At 46.4% G+C, this 16136-nt stretch overlaps 1 protein-coding gene across 1 annotated transcript in view; it reads left to right on the top strand.

The window, feature by feature from the left end:
- Nucleotides 1-13878: 13878 nt before the first annotated feature.
- LOC120383038 (butyrophilin subfamily 1 member A1-like) overlaps nt 13879-16136 on the top strand; it is a 44313-nt gene continuing 42055 nt past the window's right edge. The window contains exon 1 of the mRNA XM_039500676.1: nt 13879-13984. Coding sequence (XP_039356610.1) covers nt 13879-13984 — 106 coding nt within the window. The remainder of the gene's footprint in view (nt 13985-16136) is intronic.

Raw genomic sequence — 16136 nt, 5'->3', positions numbered from 1 at the left:
CCTCCGCCTTCAGTCCAACGCACTTCTCTAACTAATTTCCTTAATTCTTTAAAGTTAGCCCTTTTGAAATAAAAAACCCTAGTCCCAGATCGATTTTTTGTTTATTCTTCCATCTAGTTTGAACTGAATTAGCTCATGATCACTTGAACCAAGGTTGTCCCCTACAACCATTTCTTCTATGAGGTCCTCACTACTCACCAAAACCAAATCTAAAATGGTATCCCGTCTTGTTGGTTCTTCAACTACTTGGTGAAGAAATTCATCAGCTATCACAATTCCTACAGGTGGAGCACAGCTGATACTGGACAGCCTCCACAAATGTTGATGAGATCCAGCACCTTGGCATTGCTCCATGCTGGGGATCACCTGGTGCATGGAGGCATGGTCACCTGGAAAGATTCACTGAGAGCACTCCACACCTTGCTGAGCAAACAGGAAGGGGATTTTCAAAATTCCCAGAGAATTTAAAGGGTTGGTCTGATGGTTGGTCACCTGAGGGCAGGGCAGTAGAGTTCAAACTGATGACCAGAGTGGCTAGAAGAGGCATTGTGGGACACATCCCAGAGCTGGTCAGAGCACACTAATAGACCAGGGCATCCACACTGGCACCATGGCACTCCAGCCGGGGCGCAGCAAGCGTTATGCTTCTCATGAAGGTGGATTGCCAGGAGCGCTCCAGCTGCGGAGTTGGGGCACTCTACATGCCTTGCCAATGTGGACACCTCAGGAGTTACAGTGCCCGGGGCTGATGTAATGTGCTCTAACTTGCATGTGTAGACAAATCCTAAGGTTAATTTTGCCAGGCCCTGCCTAATTGAATACATCTAAATTATCTAAATATTCTTTAACCTGTTCTTTCCCTATTTTGGCTGGCATGCCTTCCCCCTTGCTGTTAATATGATTTATGTTAAACATCTGGTCACAATTAACCTTTTTAGTCACGATTGAAGCAAAATTGACATTAAAACCCCCAGCCTTCTTGATGTCATCAGTTCTTAGCTCTCTTTCACCAATGAATAGAGAACCTGCTCTTTTTTCATCTTTCCCTTTATACTGATGTATTTATAGAACAACTTCTTATTGCCTTGTGTGTCCCATGCTAGGTGTCACTCATTTTGTGCCTTAGCCTTTCTGATTTTGTCCTGACATGCTTGTGCTAATCTTTTGTTTAGTTTTTGTAGGATTCTTTTTTGATTTTCAGGTCATTAAAGAACTCCTGATGAAGCCATGTTGGCCTCTTACTATTCTTCCTATCTTTCCTTTGCTTTGGGATAGCTTGAATGGGTTCAGTTGCCCTGCACGTGCGATAACACAGCCCTTCATTATAACTGGGCAGTGTGTGACTCAGCAAAGTTAATCAATGGGGCTTAGTCTGTGCCCTGGGGAACTGGCATCCACACCACAAAGTCCACCGTCATGACTAGTGCTGGTGTTTTCTAGAAGTCTCAGCAGACAGGCCAGGTATCCCTTGGACGTGGAGTGTGAGAAAACTTTCATCCCCAGAGGCCCTGCCAGGCCAGCAATGTCCCAGACTGTGCAGCTGCATGAAGGGACAATGGCCCAGGCTCGGACAACCTGTTGTATTTTGGCTGCACAAGAAAACTCATCAATTACCTCAGGTCTCTAGCTGAGAGTCTGCAGCGCCCAGCCCTGCCACACCCCTAACAAGCAGGTAAGTGTGAAACTTCCTTTCCCTCACCCACAGGAGACAGAAGCCTTGGAGGACAGTGCCTTTACATGCAATTTATTTTTATGTTACTGATTCTCAGAGAGCAGGAGAAACATGGCAGAGCTGAGTGTCACCTGCCAAAGTGAGTGGGTTGGTTCCAAATCTGTCACTCACTGGCACTGCTGGGGATGTTTCTTTAAGAGAACTTTGATCCTTGTACTTTACTCAGCATGTGACAAGGATTCCTGTTTCGATAACTTCCCAGCTACTGAGTTACTTTCATTTCTGAAGCTGGTGGGAGCAGCAGAAAGAGGCAGCAATTCCATTCAGTTACAAAAGCAGTAAATTAACAAAAGACACAAATGAACAGGACAGAGTCAAACTCCTTGGCTCTGCATCTCCTGTGCTGAATGGATGAAACCGCCTCAGCAAAGGGAGGTTTCACAGAAAGCAGGAACTCTCCCTAGGGGATGGCTGTGGATGCTAGAAAACTGAGAGCTTCCCCAGGACCCTGAAGCTGCTTGGAAGTGTCCCTGCAGGACTTGGCAGGTAAGAGGGCCTCCATCCCTAGAACTACAGAGTAGCTTGATATTTCCTCATCCACACACTCACTCAGATGCGCTGTCAGTGTCACAGGGCCCCTCTCCCAGGTTTGTCAGGAGTAAACTGCTGCTCCCATACTTCGAGTGTAAATTTGGCTGCAGAAACGCGCACACATGATGATCTGTCATGAATATAAGGGGAAGGTAGCAACCTTTATGTATACCAGCCCATTCATTTAGCTATAAAGACCTTCTTAGCTTGTTCTGAATTGCTTTACCTGTAAAGGGTTAACTGTTTCCCTGAAGATGCTTAGAAAAAACCCACAAACAAACAAGGGAGGAGTTGGCAGAGAGCTGAGACCCAATGAAAATCAAAGATACATTCAAATTGGGGACAACAGTTTCCTTTTCTCAGCAGTCTTTGGTTTTGGTCTGAGTCTTCTCTCTCAGAACTGAGAGGAAGTCATCAGGTACAAAATCTCCTAAAACCATACCTGGAATAATCCATCTAAAACCACAGAAATGTGAGTGGGGTAAAAAAAAGGTTTAGATAGATGCGATTAGACTGTTTGTTTGTTGGGCTTTTCTCTGTGCTTTCATAGGATTTTTTCATCTTTTTCTTTTGGTAACCAAAGCTGAACCCGGAGAGGAATTCTGTGTGTATTAAATTCTAGCACTCTGTAAAATCTATTACCATCATGATGTTTTCAGATGTGGTTCTTTATTTTGTTCTTATAATAAAATTTACTTTTTTAAAGAATCCTTTGTTTCCAAAGTCCTTAAAACAAAGGGTTTGTCTGTGCTCACCTTGATAAGACAACTGGTTGGTATTTTATTCTCAAGCCTCCCCAGGAAAGGGGGTGAAGGGCTTAGGGGAATATTTTGGGGCAATAGGGATTCCAAGTGACCCTTCCCTGAGTATTTTGTGTAAATCACTTGGTGGTGTCAGCGATACCTGTCCAAGGCAGAGGACTCTCTACCTTGGAGGAGTTTTACCCTAAGCTGGTAAAATATAAGCTTAGGGGATCTTTCATGCGGGACCCCACCCTCTGCACTTGAAGTGCCAGAGTGGGGAATTTTAGCCTTGGCATGATCAGTAAGTGTTTGGTTTTGGTAACACCACAGTGTGCTTAGTCCAGTCCAGTCCCACAATGAGGCAGTCTCTCTGCCCCACAGAGCTTCTAGCCTGAAGATGAAGAGAAGGTTTTTCCCTTTGCTGGTTCATGGGGCTTTAGCAGAGCCTGGGGCTTTGCAGTAGAGCTCATTTGCTTGTGTTGTTTTGCTGCCTGATGGGAGCTATAATTAGTGAATAGCTTCCTTAAGTGATGGTATGGTCGTGTGTGGCTCCTCTTCCTTACCACTGGATGGATTCATAAGAGCACTTAGGTGTCTGTCACTTTAGGTACCTAGAAAAAAATCCCAGAATCAGGACACACTGGAATTCACAAAACTCTGCTCATCTGCAGCCAAACCCTGCAGTGCCTACAATCACTTGGTGCCTAAATTTTTGCAGTAACAGTTTACGGGTGCTTATTTTTCTGCCTCTGAGCATTTTCCCTATGCTGATTCTCCCAAATACTCAAGGCTCACTCCCTATGCCAACCAAGGGGTAAAGACACCCCAAGGCTGTGGCCAACTCAGCTGACATATGGAGGAAGGTGGGTTCACAGCCCTCCTCACTCCCTGGAAGATGAGTGGGAGGGGTAGTGGCAGGTTCCCGTCTCAGTTTCAACCCTCAAGGCGTTGGGGTGGCAGGAGAACACAGAGGCACATGGAATCTCCCCATGTGCATCCTGCTAGTGTCATCCAAAAGATAAGACCCAAGGGAGGGTGTGAAACTGCTCTGAACTGTGTTATGAAAACAGTCTGAGTAATAAAAGTCTGTGCTCTAAGAATCTTGAAATTGCCTGGTAGAAAAGCTACCAAGTGGATGGGAAATTGGTTATGGCATCTATGGAAAACATCTGTGGTTTTACCTGAACTTGGAAGGCATCTGAGTCCCAAGGTAGCAGGAGATATGAATATTCCCAAGTCACTGGTTGAAAAGAGATCATTCCGTTTGATCTCAAAGGGGAAAGAGATGTGACAAACTGGGAACTGTATGTAATATTTTTATGAACTATCTGTATGACTGTGTACCTATCACCTTGGCAGCACTGTCCAGTGGGGGAAAGAATTGATTTTCTCCCTGGGACATGGGACATGAACGCAGGTATCTTAGTCATAGAGCTGCTTGGACTTTCTGGGCTGGAATCAATACACTGGAATGGCCGACCCTACAGAGACAATGGAAACCACAATGGCTAAATAAATATTAACACTGAGCTGCAGGGGCAGCTGAACATGGGAGCACAACATGGCTGTGTCTGGAGATCAAAGAGGAGAGATGTCAGGGTTAGGTTCAGAAGAGCAGGGTACGCAGACACAGAGCGCTGCTGGAATGGAGAGACAAAGAAGACAGGGCAGGTGAGGATGGTCCTGGTGACAGCCTGGCTTCCAACTAGAGGAACCATATCCTATGCCTGCCTCTCTCATTCTAACCCAAAGACTTTTGGATTCTGCATACCTGATGACCAATAAATGGTTCTCTTGTTTTGCAAAGGCTGCCTGTGTCACTATAAATACTCACTGAGACCTCTGAGCCCTTAAGGGGCCCAGTACAAACTTCCTGCAGGAGTCTGGCTGGACTGGATTCACTACAGGGAGCCACATAGAGACACAGGGATCGCTGCTGCCTGATGCTCCAGTCTTGGAGCCTTGGAGGCCGTGGGACTGCCCCAGTAGAACTGTGTGGGTCCTTGAGGCCTGGCACACTGAAGGGGTCACTGCCAGGTTACAAGCTGGTTACAAGCTGGGTATAGACGAGACCCTGTGAATCTGTGGATCCTTGGCAATGCTGCCAGGTGTGTGTGAGAGCTTTTGCCCATCATTGTGTTTTAATATCCATGTCACTTCACTGAGATAACAGAACAAGGCAGCGACTGCTGAAGAGGGAGAATCCTTGGGCCAGATTCAGTCAAATTGGTGCATGGAGTGGTTACAAGTAATGAGGCATAAAAGTCAGAATTGGTTACAAGAAAATTAAAGTAAAATGCAAGTAACGCGTAATTTAACAAGCTAAGTGAAGTCAAAGCAAAAGTCTCTCTTACCACATATTCCAGCAGTCTTACTAGCTGAATTCCTATCAGTCAGAATCCGCCCCCCCCCCCAGCCCAGTGCTGCTTCCTTTGCTTGTCAGGTGTTGTTGATGCTGTGGGTAGAGAGGAAGGGAGAGAGAGAAAAAATTGTATAGGAAAGGAGAGCAAATGCCCCAAGTTCTCTCCATTTGATTTTGTTGATACCTGAGACATTGGCTTGCCTTTTGTTATTGGACAACCAGATTGTGACCTCTCTCTAGATTTAGAATTTGTCTTAGTAACATCATAGAGTAGAATCTTATAACTTTACTTACAATGTTGCTATGCATATTTTACCAGGACAATAATAATCAGCAAATTATGAGTTTTCAAATGATACCTCATGAGGCATATGTAGTACAAGATTTATCATAGTCCTATGAAACAGGTAAACATGGAGGTTGAGACTGTTACAGGCATCCTTGGTGCAATGAACTGGAAAGACTGCCTGGGTCACTGTAGGACTGACAGAGACATTGGAAGACTGTACCCCAGAAGGGGGGAAAGTGACCTATCCGAAGAGCTAATCCCCAGGGTGACCAGCAGGAGGTGCCAGACAAGGGGGGAGTGGAGCACCCCGAGACAGAGTGCGTAAAGAAAGATTCTGGGGGAGAAAAATTGGCCACTGGCCTGAGCTTCACCATGATACCGGCCACCCCCAGCATCTCCTAGGATCCCAGCCTTTCTCACCTCAATCCTGAGAGATGTCCTGACCAGACCAGGCCAGAGAGAGGGACCCTGATGGCATCACCACCTCCACGGGCTCCAGCTGAATCCCAAAGACCATCTGGGATGTGAGATTCTGAGTCTATCTTTCTCTCTCTCCCACTGCCTCCAAATGACCTTTTACTTCCCTACCTCATTTTTAATTTTTTATCTCTCTCCTTTTTCCTTTTGTCTAATACGAGTCTGACTTAGTTGGCCAAGACAGCATATTTTGCAACACTCCTGTGTGCCTGTTAAAGCAAAGCCCTAAACAGCCTGCTTCTGGGAAGAAGTTTGATTGCTTGTTTGAACAGTGTGAATTGGGAGTGCTTTGTTCCAGCTGGGCCTGACTGTTATAAAAAGGCAGTCAGCTGCGAACCAGCTGAGTAGCGAACAGCAGAGAGGCAACCAGAAGGAGTTTGCCTGGGAGTCCGCCTGGAGAGAGCCTACTGAGGCTCCCCTCTCGCAGGTTTCTCTGAGTAGCTTCTGCCACAAGTAAGGAAGCTCTTAGAAGGAAGAGACTATGGATGCTGAGCGATCCGCTGTTGTGACCTGCACAGGATGCACCATGTTTGTCTTCCTTCCACAGGATAGAGGCGACTTTGTCTGTACAAAGTGCAAGCTGATCTCCATATTGGAAGAGAAGATCCAAGGTCTGGAGAAACGAATATCAACCCTGCGTACCATAAAAGAAAATGAGGATTTCCTGGATAGACGTCAGGATCAGCTTCAGCGGGCACAATGTTCTGAAGATTCAGAGCAGGCTACGCAGCGGGGACAGAAGGCCAGCGAGGATAATTGGCGGCATGTGACTTCCAGAAGAGGAAAGAGTACCAGAAACACAGATGCAGGTGAGCAACCGTTTTCATGTTCTCTCCGCAGGTACTAGTGCAGAGAGTGGAGTGGAGGATACATCTGAGGGAACAGAGCAGAAGGAGACTCCACTGATTGGAAGGCATGAGATGCACCGTCCTAGGGATAGGGGTTTCACGACCACCACTCCCAAGAGGAGGGGAAGGAGGGTGGTGGTGGTCGGGGACTCTCTCCTCAGGGGGACTGAGTCATCTATCTGCCGCCCTGACCAGGAAAACCGAGAGGTGTGCTGCTTGCCAGGGGCTAGGATTCAGGATGTGACGGAGAGACTGCCGAGACTCATCAAGCCCTCGGATCGCTATCCCTTCCTGCTTCTCCATGTGGGCACCAATGATACTGCCAAGAATGACCTTGAGTGTATCACTGCAGACTACGTGGCTCTGGGAAGAAGGATAAAGGAGTTTGAGGCGCAAGTGGTGTTCTCGTCTATCCTCCCTGTGGCAGAAAAAGGCCAGGGTAGAGACCGTCGAATCGTGGAAGTCAACGAATGGCTACGCAGATGGTGTCGGAGAGAAGGGTTTGGATTCTTTGACCATGGGATGGTTTTTCAAGAAGAAGGATTGCTAGGCAGAGACGGGCTCCACCTCACGAAGAGAGGGAAGAGCATCTTTGCAAGCAGGCTGGCTAACCTAGTGAGGAGGATTTTAAACTAGGTTCACCGGGGGAAGGAGACCAAAGCCCCGAGATAAATGGGGAAGTGGGATATCGGGAGAAAGCACAAGTAGGTGAGTGCAAGAGGGGAGGGCTCCTGCCCCATACTGGGACACCAGGACGATCAGTGAGTTATCTTACATGCCTATACACAAATGCAAGAAGCCTGGGGAACAAGCAGGGAGAACTAGAAGTCCTGGCACAGTCAAGGAATTATGATGTAACTGGAATAACAGAGACTTGGTGGGATAACTCACATGATTGGAGTACTGTCATGGATGGATATAAACTGTTCAGGAAGGATAGGCAGGGCAGAAAAGGTGGGGGAGTTGCGTTGTATGTAAGAGAGTAGTATGACTGCTCAGAGCTCCAGTATGAAACTGCAGAAAAACCTGAGAGTCTCTGAATTAAATTTTGAAGTATGAACAACAAGGGTAATGTCGTGGTGGGAGTCTGCTACAGACCACCAGACCAGGGGGATGAGGTGGACGAGGCTTTCTTCCAGCAACTAACAGAAATTGCTAGATCACAGGCCCTGGTTCTCATGGGTGAATTTAATCACCCTGATATCTGCTGGGCGAGCAATACAGCAGTGCACAGACAATCCAGGAAGTTTCTGGAAAGTGTAGGGGACAATTTCCTGGTGCAAGTGCTGGAGGAACCAACTAGGGGAAAAGCTCTTCTTGACCTGCTGCTCACAAAGAGGGAAGAAATAGTAGAGGAAGCAATAGTGGATGGGAACCTGGGAGGCAGTGACCATGAGATGGTCGAGTTCAGGATCCTGACACAAGGAAGAAAGGAGAGCAGTAGAACAGAGACCCTGGACTTCAGAAAAGCAGACTTTGACTCCCTCAGGGAACTGATGGGCAAGGTTGCCTGGGAGAATAACATGATGGGGAAAGGAGTCGAGGAAAGCTGGCTGTATTTTAAAGAATCCTTATTGAGGTTGCAGGAACAAACCATCCCGATGTGTAGGAAGAAAAGTAAATATGGCAGACGACCAGCTTGGCTTAACCGTGAAATCCTTGCTCGTCTTAAACACAAAAAAAACAGCTTACAAGAAGTGGAAGATTAGACAAATAACCAGGGAGGAGTATAAAAGTATTGCTCAGGCATGCAGGAGTGAAATTAGGAAGGCCAAATCACACTTGGAGTTGCAGCTAGCCGGAGATGTTAGGAGTAACAAGAAGGGTTTCTTCAGGTATGTTAGCAACAAGAAGAAAGTCAAGGAAAGTGTGGGCCCCTTGCTGAATGAGGGAGGGAAACTAGTGACAGAGGATGTGGAGAAAGCTAGTGTACTCAATGCTTTTTTTGCCTCTGTCTTCACAGACAAGGTCAGCTCCCAGACAGCTGCACTCTGCAGCATGGTATGGGGAGGAGGTGACCAGCTCTCTGTGGAGAAAGAAGTAGTTTGGGACTATTTAGAAAAGCTGGACGAGCACAAGTCCATGGGGCCGGATGCACTGCATCCGAGGGTGCTAAAGGAGTTGGCCGATGAGATTGCAGAGCCATTGGCCATTATCTTTGAAAAATCATGGTGATTGGGGGAGGTCCCGGATGACTGGAAAAAAAGCTAATGTAGTGCCCATCTTTAAAAAAGGGAAGAAGGAAGATCCAGGGAACTACAGGCCAGTCAGTCTCACCTCAGTCCCTGGAAAAATCCTGGAACAGGTCCTCAAGGAATCAATTCTGAACTACTTAAAGGAGGGGAAAGTGATCAGGAACAGTCAGCATGGATTCACCAAGGGCAAGTCATGCCTGACTAACCTAATTGCCTTCTATGATGAGATAACCGGCTCTGTGGATGAGGGGAAAGCAGTGGATGTGCTATTTCTGGACTTTAGCAAAGCTTTTGATACAGTCTCCCGCAGTCTCCCGCAGGCTTAACAACCATGTAAAAGAAGCAGTGAGAGATAAAAAGACTTCCTTTAAAAAGTGGAAGTCAAATCCCAGTGAGGCAAATAGAAAGGAGCACAAACACTGCCAACTTAAGTGCAAGATTGTAATAAGAAAAGCCAAAGAGGAGTTTGAAGAACGGCTAGCCAAAAACTCCAAAGGTAATAACAAAATGTTTTTTAAGTACATCAGAAGCAGGAAGCCTGCTAAACAACCAGTGGGGCCCCTTGACGATGAAAATACAAAAGGAGCACTTAAAGATGATAAAGTCATTGCGGAGAAACTAAATGGATTCTTTGCTTCAGTCTTCACGACTGAGGATGTTAGGGAGATTCCCAAACCTGAGCTGGCTTTTGTAGGTGACAAATCTGAGGAACTGTCACAGATTGAAGTGTCACTAGAGGAGGTTTTGGAATTAATTGATAAACTCAACATTAACAAGTCACCGGGACCAGATGGCATTCACCCAAGAGTTCTGAAAGAACTCAAATGTGAAGTTGCGGAACTATTAACCAAGGTTTGTAACCTGTCCTTTAAATCAGCTTCGGTACCCAATGACTGGAAGTTAGCTAATGTAACGCCAATATTTAAAAAGGGCTCTAGGGCTGATCCTGGCAATTACAGACCGGTAAGTCTAACGTCGGTACCGGGCAAATTAGTTGAAACAATAGTAAAGAATAAAATTGTCAGACACATAGAAAAACATAAACTCTTGAGCAATAGTCAACATGGTTTCTGTAAAGGGAAATCGTGTCTTACTAATCTATTAGAGTTCTTTGAAGGGGTCAACAAACATGTGGACAAGGGGGATCCAGTGGACATAGTGTACTTAGATTTCCAGAAAGCCTTTGACAAGGTCCCTCACCAAAGGCTCTTACGTAAATTAAGCTGTCATGGGATAAAAGGGAAGGTCCTTTCATGGATTGAGAACTGGTTAAAGGACAGGGAACAAAGGGTAGGAATTAATGGTAAATTCTCAGAATGGAGAGGGGTAACTAGTGGTGTTCCCCAAGGGTCAGTCCTAGGACCAATCCTATTCAATTTATTCATAAATGATCTGGAGAAAGGGGTAAACAGTGAGGTGGCAAAGTTTGCAGATGATACTAAACTACTCAAGATAGTTAAGACCAAAGCAGATTGTGAAGAACTTGAAAAAGATTTCACAAAACTAAGTGATTGGGCAACAAAATGGCAAATGAAATTTAATGTGGATAAATGTAAAGTAATGCACATTGGAAAAAATAACCCCAACTATACATACAACATGATGGGGGCTAATTTAGCTACAACGAGTCAGGAAAAAGATCTTGGAGTTATCGTGGATAGTTCTCTGAAGATGTCCACGCAGTGTGCAGAGGCGGTCAAAAAAGCAAACAGGATGTTAGGAATCATTAAAAAGGGGATAGAGAATAAGACTGAGAATATATTATTGCCCTTATATAAATCCATGGTACGCCCACATCTCGAATACTGTGTACAGATGTGGTCTCCTCACCTCAAAAAAGATATTCTAGCACTAGAAAAGGTTCAGAAAAGAGCAACTAAAATGATTAGGGGTTTAGAGAGGGTCCCATATGAGGAAAGATTAAAGAGGCTAGGACTCTTCAGTTTGGAAAAGAGGAGACTAAGGGGGGACATGATAGAGGTATATAAAATCATGAGTGATGTTGAGAAAGTGGATAAGGAAAAGTTATTTACTTATTCCCATAATACAAGAACTAGGGGTCACCAAATGAAATTAATAGGCAGCAGGTTTAAAACAAATAAAAGGAAGTTCTTCTTCACACAGCGCACAGTCAACTTGTGGAACTCCTTACCTGAGGAGGTTGTGAAGGCTAGGACTATAACAATGTTTAAAGGGGACTGGATAAATTCATGGTGGCTAAGTCCATAAATGGCTATTAGCCAGGATGGGTAAGAATGGTGTCCCTAGCCTCTGTTCGTCAGAGGATGGAGATGGATGGCAGGAGAGAGATCACTTGATCATTGCCTGTTAGGTTCACTCCCTCAGGGGCACCTGGCATTGGCCACTGTCGGTAGACAGATACTGGGCTAGATGGACCTTTGGTCTGACCCGGTACGGCCTTTCTTATGTTCTTATGTTCTTATTCTTGCTAGCAAGTTAAAGAAGTATGGGCTGGATGAATGGATGGTAAGGTGGATAGAAAACTGGCTAGATGGTCCGGCTCAACGGGTAGTGATCAATGGTTCCATGTCTAGTTGGCAGCCGGTATCAAGTGGAGTGCCCCAAGGTGCTGGGGCCGGTTTTGTTCAATATCTTCATTGACGATCTGGAGGATGGTGTGGACTGCACCCTTAGCAAGTTTGCAGATGACACTGGGAGGAGTGGTTGATACGCTGGAGGGTAGGGATAGAATACAGAGGGACCTAGACAAATTAGAGGATTGGGCCAAAAGAAATATGATGAGGTTCAACAAGGACAAGTGCAGAGTCCTGCACTTAGGACGGAAGAATCCCATGCACTGCTACAGATTAGGGACCGAATGGCTGGGCAGCAGTTCTGCAGAAAAAGACCTAGGGGTTATGGTGGATGAAAAGCTGAATATGAGTCAACAGTGTGCCCTTGTTGCCAAGAAGGCTAATGGCACTGTGGGTTGTATAAGTAGGGGCATTTCCAGCAGATCGAGGGACGTGATCATTCCCCTCTATTCAGCACTGGTGAGGCCTCATTTGGAGTACAGCGTCCAGTTTTGGGCCTCACACTACAAGAAGGATGTGGATAAATTGGAGAGAGTCCAGCGGAGGGCAACCAAAATGATTAGGGGGCTGGAGCACATGACTTATGAGGAGAGGCTGAGGGAACTGAGATTGTTTAGCCTGCAGAAGAGAAGAATGAGGGGGGATTTGATAGCTGCTTTCAACTACCTGAAAGGGAGTTCCAAAGAGGATGGATCTAGACTGTTCTCAGTGGTAGAAGATGACAGAACAAGGAGTAATGGTCTCAAGTTGCAGAGGAGGAGGTTTAGGTTGGACATTAGGAAAAATTATTTCACTAGTAGGGTGGTGAAGAACTGGAATGGGTTACCTAGGGAGGTGGTGGAATTTCCTTCCTTAGAGGTTTTTAAGGTCAGGCTTGCCAAAGCCCTGGCTGGGATGATTTAGTTGGGTTTGGTCCTGCTTTGAGCAGGGGGTTGGACTAGATGACCTCCTGAGGTCCCTTCCAACCCTGAGATTCTATGATTCTAAGTTGCCAGATCTCAGTGCCCAGGTCCCACCATGTGCTGGGCTTGTGTTTCTCCAGCAGTGAAATTGCAAATGAGGGTCCACGCCAGAGACAGAAACTGTATTTTCTCTCTTTGCTGGTTTTGTCTCTCCCGTTTTGTGTGTTTGTCTTGTTTTGTCTTCTTAGCAAATATGACTGGATATTATCAACAACAGCAACAACAACAGAGTCAGCCCATGTCAGTAACTTCTTCTCTTTTCCTCACAAAGCAGTTAGTAATATGTATGCCGTGTAGTTGTAGCTATGTCAGTCCCAAGATATTAGAAACAGTTGGGGTGAGGTACATCTTTTATTGGATCAACTTCTGTTGGTGAGAGAGACAAGCTTTTGAGACACATGGAGCTGTTCTTCAGGTCTCCATCTTTATTCCCATAATTTATTACCATCTAAGAGACTGTCAGATAAGAGGCTTTTTCCTTTTAAAAACTCTCTCCAGCTAAACGGAAAGGAAACCAGGGATGTTGTTAAATGAAAGTCTAATTTAATATTTTATATTTCAAATGCTTTAACTGTTTTTCTTTCTTTTTCTATATCTTTAATAAAAGATTGAAAGGATTTGTTATGGTACATTTGCCATGGTGCTAATCAGGCTGAGGTCTCTGTGTACCAAATCCAAGCCCATTTTAACTGTTTAATGTTGAACAGTGACAGGGTCATGTTAACACCTTTGACTCTTTGGGCCCCTATGGGTACGTCCACATGCAGCAGTAAGTCTCAGTCTGGATCAACAGAAAGTATAGACATACCCTATATTACAGCTAAATTTATACAACACTGTTATTCCAGAAGACAATTGCATTGTTCCTGTTTACCCAATGCACTGCAGAAGTGGGCTAACACAGAAACAAGGCATTCTTACTCCGAAATTAGTGTCCACATATGGATTTATTCTGGAATAACCATTAACCTTAGCACAGGTGCAGCTCCAGGGAGCAAGCGCTAGTGCAGACGGGCTGCCAGCTACTGCTGGCATTTTAACCTCAGTGATGTTTGACCCTGTTTGGAGCTAGTGCAAACTAGAGCTATGGGGAGAATCCCTTCCCAACTCCAGGCATTGCACAACCCGGCCAGTCACTGCACGTCTGATTTTGTTTGATTCTTCTGATCCCAGACCCAGCTACGATGACGGGGAAGGTTCCTTCATTCTCCCGCGGCTCCACAGTGAGCTCCACTCTGCTCGGCTACGTCGCTCTCTGCCTCACTCTACAGGTTCACAGGCTGGTGTCAGGTAGGAGCTCCGGCCTCCTCGATGGGTTTGCTGCCTGTTCTCACACAGCTCTGCTGCCCTGCAGCTCCTCACACATGCAGAGAGAAGGGACCATGTCACCCCTTCCAGGGTTACCCCCACTGGACACCCCCACAGCTCAGGGCACACCCAGAATATCCCTCCTCCTAATGCTGTCTGGTGGATTCCTGCCAGCCAAACCCCTGGGTGAAAACTCCCATTGACTTCAGTGGGGCCTGGATTTCTCCCTGGATTTGGTGTTTCCACTTCCCTTATGGTTCTTGCTTTAATCTAGCACCAGCCTCCTCTCCGCGCCTTCCTGCTAGTGTGAGAGTGTCCCCCTCCCACCCCATCTCCTCCTGCCACCTGGCACATTCACTGACAATAACCTTCATTGACACAGAGCCATGGTTACCGGGGGGTTCACTTGTCCTTCGAGAGCATTGAGTTCAGCAAACTCAAACTGCTGAAAACCAGGACATACGGAGGTAAAGCATATGCCAACACAACCTTAACTCTGCCTCCTCCCCAGAGCTTGCACCAGCCACTGGGAATTACCTGCATGCATCCAGCTGCAGTCACTGTGTTAGGTGTAGCTGGACTGAATGGTGGAGACATTAGCTGGAGCAGCTTGGTGGAGCTGTTGCTGTGATGTGAGGTGATCTGGGTCAGAGCTCCCCCAGGCATGTGAGGAAAGGAGAGAGGTGCATGTCTACCTTGAGGGATCTAGTATCCCCCATTTCAGCACTGAGCTGTGTAGTTGTGTCAGTAGTAGGGCTCAGGGGTCTGTTTCCCCATCATCGTAGCTGGTTCTGTGTGTTCAGTGATGGGTAAGCGAACATATAGTGCCAGTATAGAGGTATATAAAATCATGAGTGATGTGGAGAAAGTGGATAAGGAAAAGTTATTTACTTATTCCCATAATACAAGAACTAGGGGTCACCAAATGAAATTAATAGGCAGCAGGTTTAAAACAAATAAAAGGAAGTTCTTCCTCACGCAGCGCACAGTCAACCTGTGGAACTCCTTACCTGAGGAGGTTGTGAAGGCTAGGACTGTAACAGTGTTTAAAAGGGGACTGGATAAATTCATGGACCTTTGGTCTGACCCGGTACGGCCGTTCTTATGTTCTTATGTTCTTAGATGGAATCCTGGGAGTGAGGGTGAAGGGGCTATTAAAGTGTGGGGCTGTTTCTGGGCACTAGCTCTGTGTAGAACAGGGTCGGTAGCTCCTGTTCAGAGCAGCTCCCCTAAAAACAAGTTTCCCCTTAGCAAGGAGAAGGCCTTTGACTCTGTGCTACAGTTGTCATATGCCCTGATCCCTGAGTGATGTGCACTATCTGCACAGGCAGAGTGCGGGTCTGTGTGCAGTGGGTGTGTTGCAGGGATCGGCAATCTTTGGTATGCAGCTCGCCAGGGTAAGCCCCCTGGCAGGCTGGGCCAGTTTGTTTATCTGCCGCGTCCGCAGGTTCGGCCGATTGCGGCTCCCACGGGCCATTCTTCACCGCTCCAGGCCAATGGGGGCTGTGGGAAGCGGCGCAGGCCGAGGGATGTGCTGGCCTTTGCTTCCTGCTGCCCCCATTGGCCTGGAGCGGCAAACTGAGGCCAGTGGGAGCAGCAATCAGCCAAACCTGCAGATGTGGCAAGTAAACAAATTAGCCCAGCCTGCCAGGGTGCTTACCCTGGCGAGCCGTGTGCCAAAAGTTGCTGATCCCTGGTGTATTGGATCATCTCTAGGAGAGATCAGAGTTAAGGTTGCTTTGACCTGTACTTTAACTTTGCATTTGCTGGTGTTCAGAGCCCTGAGTTTTGCTGAACTGTTTTCTGGAAGGACCTGAGATATCTCTGGGAACCTTAACTCCGCATTAGCAAAGATTTTTGTCAGTGTCTTTTCTAGTTCCTTGAACAGAAAGAGGACTCCTTGTAGTAGATATTAATGGTCATTTAGGCAGTTGTAGTTCTCACTTAGATTTGCAGTTGATACATGACTGTGGCTAGATAATAACACAAAGCCTTAACCTTTATATAGTGCTTTTCATCAGTAGAGCTCTAGGAACTTTATTCATTATCCCCATTTTAAAAATGGGGAAACTGAGGCACAGAGCAGTGACAAGACTTGCCCAAGATCACCCAGCAGGCCAGTGGTCTCTCCACT

The sequence above is a fragment of the Mauremys reevesii genome, linkage group 15, assembly GCF_016161935.1.
Source record: "Mauremys reevesii isolate NIE-2019 linkage group 15, ASM1616193v1, whole genome shotgun sequence".
NCBI classification, from domain to species: Eukaryota; Metazoa; Chordata; order Testudines; family Geoemydidae; genus Mauremys; species Mauremys reevesii.
This window is presented reverse-complemented; position numbering and strand designations above follow the sequence as displayed.